Source organism: Hylobates moloch, unplaced genomic scaffold, assembly GCF_009828535.3.
Source record: "Hylobates moloch isolate HMO894 unplaced genomic scaffold, HMol_V3 SCAFFOLD_3, whole genome shotgun sequence".
In the NCBI taxonomy this organism is placed as follows: domain Eukaryota; kingdom Metazoa; phylum Chordata; class Mammalia; order Primates; family Hylobatidae; genus Hylobates; species Hylobates moloch.
Window position 1 is genome coordinate 72,159,391 of NW_026652278.1, and position 18,650 is coordinate 72,178,040.

Sequence of the window (18,650 nt, forward strand, 5' to 3'; positions counted from 1 at the left end):
TGGGTATGGGGTTTGTTTCTTTTAGGTTGATGAAAATGTTCTGGAATTAAATAATAGCAATGATTGCACAACTCTCTGTATATACTAAAAACCACTGCAAATGAGTAAATTTTATAGCATGTGAGTGATATCTCAATAAAGCTCGGTTTTTTAAATTTGATGGTGTAGAAGAATATGGAGGTAGCACACTAGGAGGTGCTTCCCTGCCCCACAACCTGTCTGTCATTTGTCACCTGGGCACTGGGCACATATCATTCCTGCCTAGCAGCCCTCGCAATCCTACCATAGCAGACCAGCACCCCACACGGGCATTTGTTCAGCCCTCCAGCAGCCCCTCCTGTCAGCCAACCACCCTCATCCCTCCTGTGGATTTCAGGGTTCAGAGTAACCAAAGAAGGCATGGGAACATTCTCAGAACATGCCCAGGGGACACCTCCGGGAATATGCATTCATCTCAGAGGGGAGTTGAGTTCTTATTTGACAAGCATAATGTAATCAAGCCAAGGATGGGGAAGGGTATGAAACAAGAGAGGTGGCCCTCTTCCTTCTCAGGGAAGCCAGGACTGGCAGGAAGTGGGGCTGCAAATCCAACAGCTGACACCATCGTCTACGTTCCTCTGAGCTATGTGTAAGGAAGAGTACAGTCTGGGGCTGCAGGCATGACAGACTTCAGAGGGAAACAAATCTCAGGCATAAAAACTGCTAGAGGTTCCATTACCAAGACAGAGCAAAAAATAGGATTCCCACATCCCCCTGGTGCCCTCAGGGCCCCTCATACCACTAAAAATAAAGCAACAGGCAATGGTGTTTGTAATGCCAACGTTCTCAGGACTCCCTGCAGAGTCACACTTGCACAGCTTCCTTCGGTCCCCCCACCCATCTCCACCCCCCTCAGCCATGGATTTCTGCAGCACCAGGGGCCAGCAAGGAGCCCAGAACTGAATGAGACGCGTCCATGGATCATGATGCTGGGATAGATTTCCCTCTGTTGTCCCACTTCAAGGATGCGGTCTGGGGCTTGCAATCCAAATAGGGAGACAGGTTCTGTGTCCCTTCAGGAGAACAGGGACTGAGCATTTGTGTCATAAGCAGGGAAGGAGAGGGACTTCAGATCCAGTCCATGATTGGACACACCTCCCTCTACCCTCTGGCATCCTGGCAGGCGTCTAGGAGGAGGAGTTAGAAGAGGAAACAGCTGGGGCCATAAGTCAGGCGAGTTCACACCCAACCACCTGCCCCATTACACAGCAGAAAGCACCTCCCTCACTCCTTCCACAGCCCACACCCCACAACCCAGCCCCCAGGGCTGCCCAGTACTAGCTCTTGACAGAGGACTCCAGTCTCTCACATCAAGAACAGCCCTCAGAAACGCAATATGGCTCTCGGTGATTCTAAGTGCAGACACTGGCATTGGGCTGCCTGGTTCAAATCCCACCTCTGCCACTTGCTACATGTGTGGCCTTAGACAAGTCACTTAACCCCAGTTCCCCTACCTGCAACATGAGGTTAATGACATTTCCTACCTCCAGGACTAATGTGAATTGCTCACAATGGTGCCTGACACATAAAGGTGTGTGATAAAGGCCCGATATTACTGGGGACCAACTAACACTGTCTCTTCTAGGGAGCCACTGGCATCTGAGGCCAGCAGCCTTCTCTTGATTCCCCAGGCTGCCCTGTGCACAGCAGGATGCCAACTTGTCCTGGCCCCAAGGAAGTGAATGCTAGGAGTTGCTCCTCTAGTCTAGGTGACAATCAAATCAGTTCAGTGGTGGGGACAGGATTCAAACCAAGATTTGTCTGACCCTAAGCCCATGGCTTTCACTACCATTCTACACTAAACTATCACCTGCAAAACCCACAGTGGGCACAAAAAGCCTCTTTTGTCAAGGACAGTGAGGGACAGTGAGAAACTGAAAGAGAAGAAAAAAAGAAGTCTCAAGAAAAAACAATCAGCAGGAAAAAACAATCAGCAGGCATGATATTTATTTTAGTTTTTAGAAGTTGTTGGCCAGGCACAGTGGCTCACTTCTATAATCCCAGTACTTTGGGAGGCTGAGGCAGGAGGATCACTTGAGGCCAGCAGTTCAAGACCAGCCTGGGCAACAGAATGAGACCTCATTTCTTCCCCCCCAAAAATTTATTTAATTAAAAAAAATTAGCTGGGCATGGTGGTGTGCACCTATGTCGCTTGAACTCAGGAAGTGGAGGCTGCAGTGAGCTATGATTGCACCACTGCACTCCAGCCTGCACAACAGAGCAAAACCCCATTCCAAAAAAAAAAGAGTTGCCTAATTCTTCATCTCAGGTCCCTTTTAGAAAAACTTATGTCATATCCCATAAACCAGGCTGTCATTCCTTCCTAAAGATTAGCAGACCTAAGTAGGCAACTAGAAAAACAACACATCCCTCTGAGGTCTCAGGCTCACCTGGAAATGCAGGTCCTGGCCTCCCTGCCTCGGCCCTCCCCCACCCCTTCCTTGTCAGGCAGCTCAGGCCACCCACCATATGCCGCTGCAGCCCATAAAGACTCTGGAACATCTCAAAGGCCTTGGCCTCCATCTGAGGTGTGGCTCCAAAAAACACAGGGTCACCTATAAAAGGTTGAGCACAAGGAAACAGCCATAAAACCCACAGTCCTAACAGCAGACACCCAGTGGCCAGAACAAAGCAGCCAGATGCCGGGCTTTCCAGGAACCACAGAGGGACATCCCTCCCAAGGACCGCGCCCAGCCGCAGCCCAGGGGCACATGGCTGAAAGGTCCTCAGAGGCCACCTGGTAAGAAGAGCCCTGCGTTGGGTGCTTGCTAGCTGCCAGGGACTGTCCCAGATGCCCTCCTTGAAGAGGGTCAAGGAGGTAACACAGGAAAGAGCCGGCATGGTGCCTGCAGCACCGAGGGCCTCTAAAAGAGATCCTTCATCTTTCCTGAGCTTCAAAGCACCCGGCAAGTGGGACGTGATTCCCATCTTTTAGGCGGCAAAACTGAGGCCCTGAGGAGTTATACAACTAGGAAGTGAGCTTCAAGCCAAGTCTGTCTGTTCATCTCATGCTTTCTCGTGGGCTCCTGGAGAGGTCGGGTGACGGGCTGTCGGTGCTTAAAGGGGCCTGGAGACCTCCCAGCCCTCTGCTGGGTATCCTCCCTACACAGTGCAGCCAGGCGTCCAAGGCAGAATCCCTCCTCTGCTGGGACAGTCATCAGGGGTGTCTCAGAGGGAGCAAGCCCCGAGCAGCCTCCCCACACTCCGGCCCAGTTGGGGGAGGTGGCAGGGCGCCATCTCCTGCTCCCTTTCTGGAAAGCTTTCCCACATCCCAGGTCAGGCCCTGCAGGCCCTCTGGCTGGCTGACACATGGCAATGACAATAGAAATGGCTCACACTTGGTAGGTGCTTCCTAACTGCCATATCCTTTACATGCAACTGCACAAATGCTCTACATCAGGGATGCCCATGTTATAGAAAACTGGGACTTATGGAGGATGTGCAACTTGCCCAAAGTCATGCAGCTATCAGCAGCCAAGCTGGAACCGAATCCATGGTCCTCACCATGCCACGCTACCCTGCTTCTGCCTGAATGCAAGCAGGTGCAGATAAGCCACAACACCCATGACTATACCCACACACTACCATCTTCCCAGCCGCATGGCAGTGCTGCGGCCTGGACCCATGGCTCAGGCTCTGCCATCCACCCTTGGTGCAGCCCTCTGGCCTCCCAGACACCCCTGCGTCAGCCTCTCTCTAGGTAACAGATAATACTGCTGAAAGACCAGGCTGGCTGTAAGTTTGGGGTCCCACTGTCCCACTGTCCTAAGTCCCACTCTGACTTGTGGGACTAAAAGGGACAATCATTGCTGTACAAGCAGCTCCTCTAGAGAAATGCCCAGACCCAGAGCAGCAACCCCTAACGGCCCTCAAAAAGGCATCCTTGGCCAGGCGCAGTGGCTCATACCTGTAATCCCAGTGCTTTGGGAGGCCAAGAGGGGAGAATCGCTTGATGCTGGGAGTTCAAAAGCCCATCTCTACAAAATAATTAAAAAATTAGCTGGGCACAGTAGTGCGCACCTGTAGTCCTAGCTACTTGGGAGGCTGATGTGGTAGAATCACTTGAGCCCAGGAGTTCAAGGCTGCAGTAAGTTGTGACCATGCCACTGCACTCCAGCCTGGGCAACAGAGTGAGACTATCTCTTAAAGAAAAGAAAAAAGGCACCCCTTCCTAGAGTCCAGAAAGACGTCTGTATCTGGCAGTGTCCTTCTTCCTAAGTCCTTTCTGAGGGTCCTGAGCTGAGGGGAGCCGAGCACGCAGCCTCACTCCATCACTGGGTGGTCTCCTCTGGGAACCTGGAGTCCTCCCTTCCTGCAACATGAAGAGCCACCAAGAGTTTATCGTGTTCAGTCCTTTTAGTCACCTGATGCCCACAGGCACCTTGACACCATACAAAGACCTCTGAGGAAGCCAACAACCACCAAACCCTTGCAACCCTTGCACCCTCTGCAGCCAGCCCTTGGCAGTGGCCTTACTGTATTCTCCTTCTCCATGACTCAGTTTGCCTCCAATAAGCCCTGGGGGCTCAAGTTCAGACTCACCCAACCAGACAGGTCAGAAGTGAGCCTCTGCCCTGACATCTTCAGGCATTCTTTTGTCAACTACTCACAAGGATTTATCAGATAGGAAGTGAAAAGGACAGAAAAAACTGCAGGATAAGGAAGGCTCTGAATGTCAGAAAAGGGTCTGAGTAGGATGATTTGAGACTGAAGAAGCTACATGGTATCACTTAGTAGCAAGAAAGGAAATATTAGGGCAGGTGAGGAGGATAATGGACAGTGGAGCCTGGCCAGTGCCAGATGACGGACTAGACCGATCTTCCTACCTCTGCTTGCAAAAGGCATTGCTTCCTGCTAGCATGCCTCACTGATTCCCATAAAAATGGCATTCATCTATATGCTGAGGTGGGCTGAATCATGGCCCTAGAAGATGTCCATGTCCTCATCCCTGGAACCTGTGACTGTGACTTTAACTGGCACAAGGGACTCTACAGACATAATTGAATTAAGGACCTTGAGATGAAGAGATTATCCTGGATCATCCAGGTGGGCCGTAAATGCAATCACAAACGTCCTTCAAAGAGGGAGGCAGAGGGAGATTTGACACAGAAGAGGAAGTAAGAGACGTGATGATGGAAACTGAGATGGAGCGATGTGCTTTGGATATGGAGGAGGAAGCCACAAGACTGGGGATGCAGGTGGCTACTGGAAGCTGCAAAAGGCAAGAAAAACGACTTGCCCCTCAGAGCCTCCAGAAGGAACTAGCCCTGCAGACGCTTTGACTTGAGCCCAGGGAAACTGATTTCTGACTTCTCACCTTCAGAACTGTAGGAGTATATTTGTGTTATCTTAAGGCATTATGTTTGTGGTCATTACAGCAGCAAGGGAAAACTGACACCCACACTCAGCCACTCGAGAGGTCCCTTCTCCTGCTCAACACTGCTAGCCATTAGGGGTTAAGTGATTCACAAAAGAGACCCATCCCTGCCTTCCTGTAACATATTGTCATCCTCTTTCCTCCATCCTCTTTCCTAGGGTCCCTGTGGCCTGGACTATGCTGCTTTCTACCTAAGTCCTCCCCGTCCTTCCAGCTCTCATTCCCTCCGTGAAGCTTTGTTCCAGCCTCAGAGTGTTCAAAGACACCATTCCTCTGCACGTCCCCCTGCACCCACCCCTGGCTAATGCCTCTTCATCCTGTAGATCTCATTTCTTTTTTTTGGAGACAGGGTCTCGCTCTGTTGCCCAGGCAGGAGTGCAATGATACACTCTTGGCTCACTGCAACCTCCACCTCCCAGACTCAAGCGATCATCCCATCTCAGTCTCAAGAGTAGCTGGGACTACAGGGATGTGCCACCACACCTGGCTAATTTTTTGTATTTTTCATAGAGATGGAGTTTTGCCATGTTGCCCAGGCCGGTCTCAAACTCCTGGGCTCAAGCGATCCACCCACCTTGACCTCCGAAAGTGCTGGGGTTACAATCATGAGTCACCATGCCTGGCCTGTAGGTCTCACTTCTGCAGGGAAGCCTTCCCTGAGCCCCAGCCAAGGAGAGGATGCACCCCCAACACAGACACACGCATTATAGTCCATAGTCTCTCATCACACTCCAGACTGAAGTGTGCATATACGTGTGTAAGAGGGGATTATCTGTTCAATCTAGTCACTGATGATGGAATTGCTCAGACCTCTGAGGGCAGGGACCTTGGTTGTCCTGTTCACCAGTGAATCAACTCTCAGCCTGTGGTAGACACTTGCATTGATCTCCCTCTGCCCAGAACTGCTTTATTTAACATCTCTATCAGAAAGAACCGTTGCATAGACATCTTTCCAAGGAAGGCATACAAATGGCCCACAGGTATAGAAAAAGGTGCTCAACATCACTAATCATCAGGGCTATACAATCAAAGCCATGATGAGTTATAACCTCACACCTGTTAAAATGGCTATTGGCAAAAAAAGAGAGAGAGAGAGCAAGTGCTGGTGTGGGTATAAAGAAAAGGGAACCCTGTTACACTGTTGGTGGGACTGTAAATTGATAAAGTCATTATGGAAAACAGTATGGAGGTTCCTCAAAAAAATAAAAAATAGAATTACCATATGATCCAGCAATCTCACTACTGGGTATATGTCCAAATGAAATGAAATCAGTATGTCAAAGAGATGTCTGCATTCCAATGTTCACTGCAGCATTATTCACAATAGCCAAGAAATGGAATCTACCTAAGTGCCCATCAACGGATGGTAGATAAATAAATTGTGGTACATGTACACAGTGGAACACTATTCAGCCTTTAAAAAAGAAGGGAATCCTGCCATTTCCAACAACATGGATGAACCTAGAGGACAGTATGTTAAGTGAAATAAGCCAGGGATAGGAAGACAAATACTACGTGATCTAATTTATATGTGGACTCTTAAAAAGTTGAGCTCATAGGAGCAAAGAGCAGAACAGTGGTTACCAGGGGCTCGGATGGGAGGGGGATGCTGGTCAAAGAGTACAAACTTTCAGTTAAACAGGAGGAATAAATTCAAGACATCTATTGTTGTACATCATGGTGACAACAATTAATAACAATGTATTGTATTCTTGAAAACTGCTAAGAAAATAGATTTTCAGTGTTCTCACCACAAAAAATAGGTATATGAGATAATGCATACGATAATTAGCTCAATTCAGCCATTCCACAACGTATACATATTTCAAAACAACATGTTGTATACAATAAACAAGTATAATTTTTATTTATCCAGAGAAAAGTTTAATAACAAGTGTTCATTAAAAAAAAAAAAATACAGCCAATTGGCACCCTCAAGCCTGCGTCAGGAACAAGAGGAAGTCAGGGCTCAAGTTTCAAAAACACAGACTGAAAATAAAGCCCCAAACAGACTCAAGGATGGAACTCCCCACAGCCTGTCAGCAGTGGACAAAACCTTCCATAGCAGAGGCTGCCAGTAAAAGGTGTCTGCGTGGGAGGAACCATTTAGAAAAAGCAGTAACAAGGCGATGAAAACAGAAACCATCCCCAATTCGCCCAAACGCCAGGCCACCCTGTTCCCACCCTGCACCAGCTGCTCCTCTGCCTGCAGCTTTCTGGCCCAAATCCTGTGTGGCCCTCACTTTCTCCTCAGTCCCACCTCTGCTGTGTGACCATCTCCTCCTAGAAAGAGGCTTCTCTGGCTACCCACTGAAGCAGCCCCTCTGACACACACAATTCCATCCCCTGTTCAGCGGTCTCATTGTGCCACTGTAAATTATCTCATTCATTGATTTACTGATGTGCTGATTATCTGCACCCCCCACCACACACACTCAACCCGAACCCAGCCCTTTCTGTTGCAGTTTCCCAGGGCTTTACACAGTCCCTGGCACACAGAGGGTGCCGGAGAATCCAGAATGACCCTCACTGTGCATATCCATAGCTGCCCTCACTGAGCCGCAGCCTCGGGCTGCCCCAAAAGGTAAGCGGAGTACATGGGTGGAGTCTCTCTCTCTCTCTCCTCTCTCTCTAGTACAGAATCTCTTTCTTCCAGAGTCGGCCAGCGGTGCTGTCTCTTTCCTGCTGGGAAAGATAGGAATGGAGATTCCTTGAGGTCAGACACAGTAGATCCTAGTCAGAAACTCCCATTGGCTAAGTGAGAGAAGCCAGACACAAAAGGCCACATATTGTGTGATTCCACTTATATGAAGTGTCCAGATCAGGCACATCCACAGAGCCCACACAGTGTAGACCAGCCAGGGACTAGGAACAGAGGGAATAGGGAGTGACTGCTTAATGGTACAGGACTTCCTTTTGGGGTGATGAAAATGTAGATAATAATAATGGTTACACAACTTTGCGAATGAGCTAAAAAACTACTGTATGTACACTTTAAAAGAAGGAATTTAATCTCAATTAAAAAAACAAAAAAGCACTTATTGAAAAATGCCATGGAGTGGTTAGCAGAGCAAAGCTCTGGAGTCCAACTGTCTAGGCTCAATTCCTGGGTCAAGCCATGAGCTATGTGAACTGAGCCAAATTACCTGGTCTCTCTGTGCCTCTGCTTCCTTGTCTGTAAACAAGGAAGGTGATAATCATGCCAATTTCACAGGGATGCTATGAGGATTAAATGCAACCACCCATGTGTAGGGGACTTTGGCTGACTCCTTTCCAAACTTCCACCTTCCCCATTCCTTGCAGACCTTGTTTTCCATTCGAGATCCATAAGGTTCTGAGGATACTGACAATAATCCCTGGCTTCAGTCAGTTCAGCCACAGCAACTCTCAGAACCTGTGCTAGGAATGCTGGTGCAAAGGTGCTTTATTTCCTGACAAGGTTGAGCAGATCAGCACGTGCCCTCCAGAGCTGCAGCAGCCATGTGTGAACCCAGAGGCAAACCAGCCTCAGGACAAGGCCAACTGTAAGGAGAGCAGATTAGAGTGACAGAAAGAAACTGGGTCCATGGAGACATCATTAGGCCACTGGATCAAGGCTCATCTGAAGTCATCCACCTTTCCAATTGTATGAGTCAATGGAGTCCCTTTAACATTAAGCCCGTTGAAGTGAGCATTTCTGCTACATGCAATCAAAAGCATTATCACTGATGCAGCTACGTAAAGTCCCTCATACCCAGCCTGGCACATAGCAAGTTCTCCATTAAGTGTGCGTTATTATGATTTTTTTCCAAGCTTCTCTGCTGTTCCCCAAGGCCAGTGTTCACCCAGATGTCTAGACACAGAAACTGTTCTACTGGCTTATCTAGATCCAATCCCATGTCTCTGTAATGGCAAGCCACAGACAACTTTACCAAAGACCCTTGCTGTGTGCAAAATCAGTGCACACAGCAAGCATTCATGGGGTGAGGTACTGTGTGCTCAGACAAGACTAGGTACGCAGGGGACAGCACATCAGGGAAGGACAAGGCACTCTCATCATAAGTCCTAAGAGGAGTTTATAATCTAATCAGCAAGGCAAGATCAAGGTCCACAAAACAGTAAAGTATATATTTGACTAGTGACATGATTTAAGAAATGCAACAGTGCAAGCTAAAGGAGTCCAGAGAAGAAAGAGATGGGAATCCTGGTGGCATTCTGGTTTCTCCTGGCTCCCAATGCTCCCAACACATGGACCTAACCAGATCCAAAAACATCCCCCCAAAAACATATGGAGGCTGCAGGACATCAGAGCCCGGCACCAAGCCTTGCTCCTGCAAACCCCAAAGATAATGTGCACATTTCATGGACATGGCCGAAGACCCAGGCACATTCTAGGTCATGGTCATGAAACTGGCTGAACTAGTCAAGAAGTCCTATCATCTTTTCTTCTCCCAATTTATTTTCTTCTTCCCTCTTTTTCTCCCAATGCAGTAAAAACGTGATGCATGAAACAATTATTCTTCAGAACTCAGGGGCAGGTGGGGAGCCTCAAATCCAGAGAAAGCAAAATGTAAATGATGCAAAAAGAGATCAAGATCCATGAATATTCATCTTCCTCTCCCTTCTGGTGGAAACCAGATTTGGAGGGGTTCATTGAGCTCCATTTCCTCTGAATTCCTAGGAGCGCTTGTGGTCGGCATCTTCTCATTCTGCCTGAACACCACATGCAACCCATAGGGCTCTTGCCTCCAACAACAGGCGGCTGCACAGGCGCATACATTGTACCAACCTGTACACCTTATGTCTGTGCATGCCCTATGTGTATGTTAGACTTCAATTTAAAAAAATGAAAGTCAAAAGACTGGTCAATTCCTTTTGGTCCTCAAGGCATATTTCCAATGTGGGGGTACCTTCCTCTCTTCACTTCACGGTGGAGGATGATTCTCTACTCTACCTCCTCACCTCCCTGACACACCTCCTTGCCCCAAAACAAAACAATGAAAATGAACAATCCCCTCTAAGCCATTTGCTTATGGAAGACAAAGCTGGAGCTGACTCCTTTCTGGATTCTCTCTCCCTACTCCCCCCACCCCCACTGAGCACAGGCATGCAATAGATGCTCAATAACTGTTTATTTTGGGAATAAATTACAAATGGTATGGAACTATCTCACACACAATAAGTCTGTAAGTTCCTGGATGTCTGAGCTTGTCTTCTACCTCTTGGGATGCCTGTGTGGCCCTCCCTAAAACCCCACCACCAAGTGATTTCTTAACCTCTATGAGTCTCATCTCCTGAACCACACTTGTCCTTCAGGATCACTGTGAGAATTTTACCAGCTAAGATGCAAAGTGGCCAGCTCAGAATGTGATATATTGTAAGCCCTCAATAAATAGTAGCTCCCTGGACCCAACCTTCCCCCACAACCTTCCCCAGTTGCAGCACAGAGTTTAAAACCTCCCGGGAGCCCCATAAACTGTGGCTGACCAGGACTGACCAGCTTCAGCGCTGGGTGCTCTGTGCCTCTCTCCAATACACACAGTGCCTCATTAAAGAATTCAAAGCTTATCTGGCCCAAAAGCAATGCTTTTATCTAAAATCAGACCACATGGGCAACAAGTGAAGCAGGAAGCCTATCGAGGCATTTGGGCCAACTGGTTTTGGCTGCCAAGGGAGCCCTCCTTATAGGAGGCGGTTCAGACCGCAGGCCGGCTCACACACAGCACTGATGTACACGGAGGGGTTAATTAGCAGTAAACAGATGCCATGATTCACCTCTGTGCTGTTATTTCCCTGTGTGCAGCTAAAACTGTAATCACTCTGTTCTCCGACAGGATGTTTGCGTTCAAGCTAAACTGCCTCCTCTATCCAACTTGCTGCAATTCAGTTCAGCACAGGGCAATGAGGAACTTGGCTCCTCTCATGATAGCCGGTGGCTGGCCTGACAGAGGCCCCTTCAGACAGGGAAGGAAAGAGGAGATGGATGCAGTAGAGAAGAAAAAAACGAATTTGTCATTTTATCAAACACAGGTGAAGGCTGTCTGCTGGTGGGAACTGCTCCTCAACACACCCACAGAGCTCACAAAATACCCTTTCTTCTGGGGCAGTCAGGTATGAGAGGCTTCAGGAGCCCTGTGACAAGTCATTGGCATTAAGGAGTCGTGGCAAATTTGCAGGCCAACGCCTGGGTCACACCCTCCCTACCACTGCCCAGGCCTGGGCGGGTGTCTCGCCTACTTGGAGCCTGGGACCTGGTGAAGGTGGCCTGAAAGGCTCAACCTCAGCTTCCAGAAATAAATACCTTGAGAGAGCCAGACAACAAAGAGATTCAGTGCCCAAAATATAAATGTAACCAGTGTGGAGTATTAGTCAATTCATCAGCAAGAGGTTACTGAATGTTTGTTTATTCATTCATTCGCTCACCATCTACCAAATGCCCACCAGAGACATGCCACGTGTTTGGTGCTGGGAATACAGAGAGAAATGAAGAAGATGTATGTCCTGTCTCAGTGGCCCACAGACCAGAGTGTGCCAAATCCTGAAGGGTCCAGTTAGGAGCTTACAATCTAGCTGGAGAGCTGAAGAAGGGAAGCCATGTGGAATTTTCCGGGGTTCATCTCCATCCCTCACCTAACCAGTGCTTTGTGTAAGATGGACTCAAAGGTGAGCTTGAATAAATTGACTTCTGCTAAATGCCATTATTCTACCTGGATATATCACAAAAATGGGAGCCATTACCTACTGAGTATTTTTTATGTGCTAGGTAGAACTTTCTCTGTGGTCTTCACCCTACATGTAATGGAAACTGAGGCATGAGGAGGGTAGACAACTTGCCCAAGACCACACAGGGGAGGCAAGAGAGGAACCCAGGTCCTTGTACCCCAACCCCGTGCCCTTTCCACCTCACTGCATGAGCAGAGGAAGGAGACCCCTTGTCCATCCCTCACCCAGCCCCGGCTCAGCTTGGGCTCCCCCAAGCAAGCACCACATGACTGACACTCTTGGAATCCTCTTCATAACCTGGCCCAGGTATGGGACAAGTTGCCAATGAGCAAAATATTTGCTTAACCAAATGCCTGTGGCAGAATAAGCTTGAGATAAGAGGGAGTGTGAAGTGGAAAGAAGACCCGGAAGTCTCCCTGAAGGAACTCGGTGTACAGAAAGATGTTTTGGGTGCCTCAGAACACATAATCCCTGATAGAGGAAAGAGTCTGGAGACGAATACCAGATGTTAAGCAACCTTAACATAGGCGCCTGGCCTGCCTCAGCCTATCAGAGTAGCACGGGTTCCTAAATAGGGGAAAGTGCCAACTAAAAAGCCCACCAGGAAGGAAGGCTGGGTCTGGAGCCTGGCCTTTCTTCTTTGTTCAGAGCCCAAAAGGTGCCTCTGATCCATTCACCACTCACCAGGCCCCAGAGCAGCCCCAGGATCACCAGATGGATCCACCAGGTCTGTCCTGCTCTGGCTACCAGGCTTCTAAGCCTCTTTACAGACCCTCAGCCTTCTGGGAGAAGCCATTCCATGCCCTCCAGCACTTTCCACCCCTTCTGTTCCTTTTGACATCATCTCCATCTGCCTGAGGCTGCAGAAGGTGGGTAGTGTAGGGACAGAACAGGCAGGAGCACAATCACAATTCTTATAAAAATGCAAGGGACTGCTGGAGCCACCAGGGACCCTCAGAATGGCCTCATCCAATCCTCCATTTTACAGATGGCAAACTGAGGCCTCGCCCCTGAGTTAACCCTTTCAATGCCTGACATCTCGTACTCCAAAATTCTTCCTTTCCTCTCTCTCCATTCCCCTCTCCCTCGTCCTTCCTATAGTGGTATGGGGGTGTGCTGTGGACAATGAGAGGCAGAGGGAAGGGAGCATTTGTCACCCCATTTTTCTCCCACCCTACGTTCTGCCTCCATCTTTAGCATAACCTCACTGTCTTGGTGCTCACTGTTGGCCCCTGGCTACCCTGCCCCCTCCAGTGGCCTCCTGTCCCTCAGTTCAGTACAATCCTGGTTATATTGACAAAGGAGAGGGATCTAAAATAATGGCCAACTTCATCATAACAGGGCCATTTATTGAGCACTTACAAGACGCTAAATGCTCACTATTATACTCACAAAACCTTTATGTGGCTGGTATTTTTAGTATTCACAGTTTACCAATGAAGAAAGTGAGCTTTGCAAGGTTAAGTAAATTGTCCACAACCACCAAGCTAATGCAAGGTAGAGCCAGGACTCAAACCCGCCTTTGACCAATTCCAAACTAGGCTAAGAGGCTCACAAGACTGAATTTAAGAGACCAAAATGAACATTCAAAATGTTGCACTGTGGAGGCAAAGATGGAAGGCACAGAGTCCTAGGCTTCAGAGATGCTACATCCCAGCAGGGGTGGACATTCCACAGGTGTGCAATCCAACCTGGACAGACTAGAGTGGAGACTTACCAGAAACAGAGTGACCAATGACCTAGGAGGTTATTGTCAATGTCCACATTAGGGGAAAATGTCACAGTCTCCCAAAGGTGACCAAATGAAAGTAACAATAATAACTAACACTTTCCTAGCCCTTGGTTTGTAGCAAGTGCTACCCTCAGCATTTAACACATGATCCTCCCAACAACCCCAGGCAGCAGGAGGATAATGTGGGGTGACATCTCCCAGCATTTGAAAGTCAATTTGAAGACCAGGTGCGGTGGCACATGCCTGTAATCCCAGCACTTTGGGAGGCTGAGGCGGGTGGATCACTTGAGATCAGGAGTTCAAGACCAGCCTGGCCAACATGGTGAAATCCCGTCTCTACTAAAAATACAGAAATTAGCCAGACATGGTAGTGTAATCCCAGCTACTTGGGAGGCTGAGGCAAGAGAATCACTTGAACCTGAGAGGTGGAGGTTGCAGTGAGCCGAGATTGCACCACTGCACTCCAGTCTGGGCATGAGAGTGAGGGTCCGTCTCAAAAAAAAAAAAAAAAAAAAAAAAAAAAAGTCAATTTGATACTAGGAAACTGTTTGAGGGCATTTTCAGTATTATTTTATTCCCACTTTCCAAGTGAGTGAACTGAGGCATGGAGAGGTGAAGTGGCTTGCCCAAGGTCCAAAGGTCAGCAAGCAACACAACTATGATTTAAGCCTGAGTAAGCTGGCTCCAAAGGGCATGCCCCTGATGACCACACTGAACTATCTAGAATGAGAGATGGTGCTCATTGAGACATTACAATTCTGGTCCATTGGATTTTAGAAAGGCAACCTTATTACTTATGTTACTACTCATGTTTGAGCCCCTGTTTTCGCAGCAGTGAACTGTTGAACTTACTTTGCTGAGACATAAAATTGGACGTGGGTAGAAGGGGCTATGGTGAAGTGCATTTCCAAGGTGAAGCACATCACCACAGGAGGGAGACAAGAAACCGGGGAAGCAGCCTCTGTCATCCATGAGCCTTCCGTTTTCAATGCTCCAGGCAAAGAGCCATGCCAGGTAAGATTCAAAGTGGGAGAGGGTACACTGGGAGATGATGCATTCAAATCATGAGGGCAGGCTCAGGCAACTACTGTCAATTCACCACCCCTGAATTAGGGCCAACGTTACCCAGTGACAATCTCTTTGAAACACGAAGCAGGGAGGCAGTTATGCCCCTTAGTCCCTTTATCCTGAAGGTGTTTAAGAAGCTGAGTAGCTTTCAAGCTGCAGACAGGGATAAGAAGAGGCAGAGCTGAAGGCACTCCAGAGCAGCATAGGAGGGGCTAAGAGTTAACAATCTGAAGACAGAAAACCCTGGGTTCTAATGCCAGTACTGCCACTTATTAAGGATGTCTCTTGGGCAAGTGACATCACACAGCCATTGCAAGCCCCAGTTTTTGTACATCTGTAAAATGGGAATAATACAGATAGTATCTACATCATAGGCTGATTTAGAGGATTGAGATAATGCATATAAAGTGCTTGACACCATGTCTGACACCTAGCAAATACCCAGCAAACATTCAGTTTTCTTATTGGGTCATGATAATGATTCTGGCAGAGCCAGCTATGGACAGCAGAAGCCCTCAGTGTGGGACTCGGGAGCCCCTTCAGCAGTCCAGGTGTTCTCCAAATCTATTTCAATCTCCTGGGTGCAGTGCTACATTTCCCAGGATCCCTTGCAGTTAAAATACCATGTGACCAAGTTCTGGCCAATGAACTGTGTGGGTAGACATGATGTGAATGACTTCCATAACTACCCCCACAAAACTACCCCTCATGATCCTTACTTCTCATCCCCTATCATCCAGACAGATGCAGAGGGTCCAGCAGAGACCTTCAGGGGCCCCTAGAAGATTTCAGGTCCACAAGTGAAAGGAGCCGGGGTCCTTAATGACTGTCTGAAGTGTGTCCTCACTGCACCCTCCACACACACCATCAATGGTACTTTGGATGAGCAATATGTAAACTTCTGCTGTATTAAGTCATTGATATGTTGACCTCTTGTTACATAGGTGGCCTAGCTGACTAATACACAGTTAATCAAACCTCAAGATGGACTCACAGGTCCCTGTTGCCTCAATGATTCCATCACCACTGCCCACACCAGAGTCTAGATACCATAAATATGGTCCAGGAGAGAAACCAGCTGCGTGGTGTGGTAACTGGCAACTGGCCAAGTATGGTAAGCATAAGGTAAAGCCTGCAGCAACTCAAGAAATGCAGAGGGAAGACCACTCGTCTAGAAGAAACAGGATGGCCCAGCAGCAATATTACCTGTGCTCATAGCTACTGGTTCTTCAGGAGAACAGGAAAGAGCATGGTCTCTATCAGAGGCCATATCTGCCTGGGATTTACCCAGAAAAGTGACTGAACTCCTCTGGGCTTCAGTTTCCACATCTGCCAAGCATGGATAACAATACCCTATGTTCTGTGACATCACACTGGTGTCTTCAAACCAGCCAGGGCAGGAATATTTATACCATAGGAATTGACGAACACTGTACATAGGGGCTTTCTTCTCTAGAAATCCAGTTGTTAATCATTTACCAGCACATCCCTGGATAAACAGGAGTCAGCTAAGTGGAAGGGGAGAAGGAGGACAAGAAAAGAAAAGTCCAGCTAGTGTGGACAGCATGTGTGAAGGCCCAGAGGTAAAAATCAAAAGGTTTAATGAAATGAAGGAAGTCCTAAGCGGCTGGGTGTGGAGAGCCTGGGACGATGTTAAGAGGAACCTAGAGAGAGGACAGGAGCTGGACCTTGTGAAAGGACCTCATTAAATAGTAATTATTTGTTCCAGTTTTGTTATCCATGGCTGTGTAACAAATTACCCCAAAATGTAGTGGCTTAAAACAATCATTTCATTTTGTTCATGACTTTTAAGTCAGGAATTCATAGAGGGATCAGCTGGTGGGTTCATCTCCAATCTATGTCAGCTGGGGTCGGAGGACCCACTCCCATGATGGCATCTTCACACATACGCGTGGTGCCCCGGTAGTGTCTGTCTGTCTGTCTGTCTCTCTCTCTCTCTCTCTTTCTCGTGTGCCCATGCACGTGCTTCCTCTCACTCTCACTCTTCCCCCTATAGTGGCCAACTTCCCTAAGAAGTAGCATTCCCAGATAACAAACGAACTGCCAGGGTTCTTCCAACATAGCCTCAGAAGTCACATAGCATCATTTCCACCACAATCCATGGGTTATAAAAGCAAACAATGGATTACAGGGGCTAGCTCTGCCCCAAAGGGGACAAACCAAGAGGATGAACATGAGGAGTCGTGGTTCACTGAGGGCCTGCTCTGAAGACCAGCCACCGCATTGAGTGACCCCCGATCACCACCCTCTAGGACCACCTGCCAGGCACAGATCCAAAAGAAACCAGGACCAGCCGTGTCCACAAGGAGCTGTATGCAGAGGAGACAGGATGCCTGCATAGAAAATAGGGGTGCAGCATCAGATGGCTGCTCCCCATCCAGGATGGAAGAACAAACAGTGAGGAAGCATCAGGGAAGGGAGAGGCAGAGAAAGCTGACCAGGGTAGATAGAGAAGGCTTCCCAGGAAGGTGGCATTCCCAGCAAGGTGAGCTAAGACTTGAAGGATGGAGGAGATGGAGGGTTGGAAGGGAAGGAGTAGGCCATCCCTGGGGCCACCCCCAGCCTTCTATCACATTTGGATCACTATGGACCATGCCAGGTCATCTCCGCTTTTCCCAGCAGGGATGTTGATCAGACCTGGGCACTCTGCAGTGATGATCAGCAGCTCAAGAGCAAGGGTGGCTCCTGACTATGAGGGGTCAGCACCAGGCCCACAAGCCCGTCTGTTGCACCAGTGCCTGGGAGGGGCTGTGGACTGCGGACCTGTTTTCTCTGGCTCGACCTCACCCAGAGCCAGCGGCAGAAAGGCCAGTTATGCAACCATCCTCACCACAGCCTGCCAGCCTCAGAGGCTGGGCCTGGCCGCCAGGCCTGGTAAGGAGACTGCTGTGGCCTGCACAGCACAAGGCAGTCCTGGGCCCCGACTGCCACTTTCCATGCAGGTGCAAGACGCTCTGCTGACAAATACCTGGGGAAAGCAGGAGCCGTGGGAGGGAGGTAAAAATAGCACAGTTGGCAACAGAGAAGGCTTTTCTAAGTCCTCAGGGTCCTATTATTCCTTGTCCATGGGATACACATGAGATGGCACTGAGCATGCTCTCTTCTCCAAGGCTCATGCTTAGAACAGGCACAGAGGCCTGGGAGGCCTCTTGTATCATGTCAGGAGCTGCACAGTGATCAGAAGTTAGGGAGAGCGCCTGTTGCAGAGGCTGGATTTGGAGGATAGGATGGGGCTGCTGTCATAACCCCACATCCCCGGTGGGTTCTCTCTGGCCACTCCCTCTATGGCCAGTTCTATTTTCTCCCCCTTTTCGGAAACCCAAATTCTTGTTGTTTCTGTTATTCACATTGCCATTAAGAATTATGGGCTTTGCACTGTGTTTTTGATTTGTTGTGTAAGGGTTTTATATAAACACAGCTAGATGCCTAGAAAAGACAATACATATGGGCATGCAGGCTGTGCACTGCACAACTCCAGAGGGCTTCATTCATGACCAGGATGTGAGTGGCGCCCTGGAATTATGCAATATGGTTACCGGTATTGCCAGAGAGGAAATGATGTCTTACATGACCCCATATCCCCAGGAAAAGGACAGGCATGCTAATAAAGATTTGCTAACTAACCAATTTGTCTTCTGCTTCCAAATATTCCATGCATGGGGTTTGGCAGGCACATGGCCACAATGCCCTATGGTCTAGAAAGAGAGCCAT

The 18,650-nt window shown here is 48.6% G+C and overlaps 2 protein-coding genes across 31 annotated transcripts in view; one reads left to right on the forward strand and one right to left on the reverse strand.

Annotated features, from left to right (window-relative positions):
• KCNMA1 (potassium calcium-activated channel subfamily M alpha 1) overlaps positions 1–18,650 on the reverse strand; it is a 775,685-nt gene that overhangs the window by 740,333 nt on the left and 16,702 nt on the right. The window lies entirely within an intron of this gene.
• On the forward strand, positions 16,361–18,327 carry LOC131383083 (uncharacterized). The gene is made up of 2 exons (XM_058436421.1): positions 16,361–17,424; positions 17,562–18,327. Exons 1-2 carry the CDS (start codon positions 17,253–17,255, stop codon positions 18,017–18,019), a joined length of 630 nt encoding a protein of 209 aa, XP_058292404.1. The 5' UTR covers positions 16,361–17,252; the 3' UTR covers positions 18,020–18,327.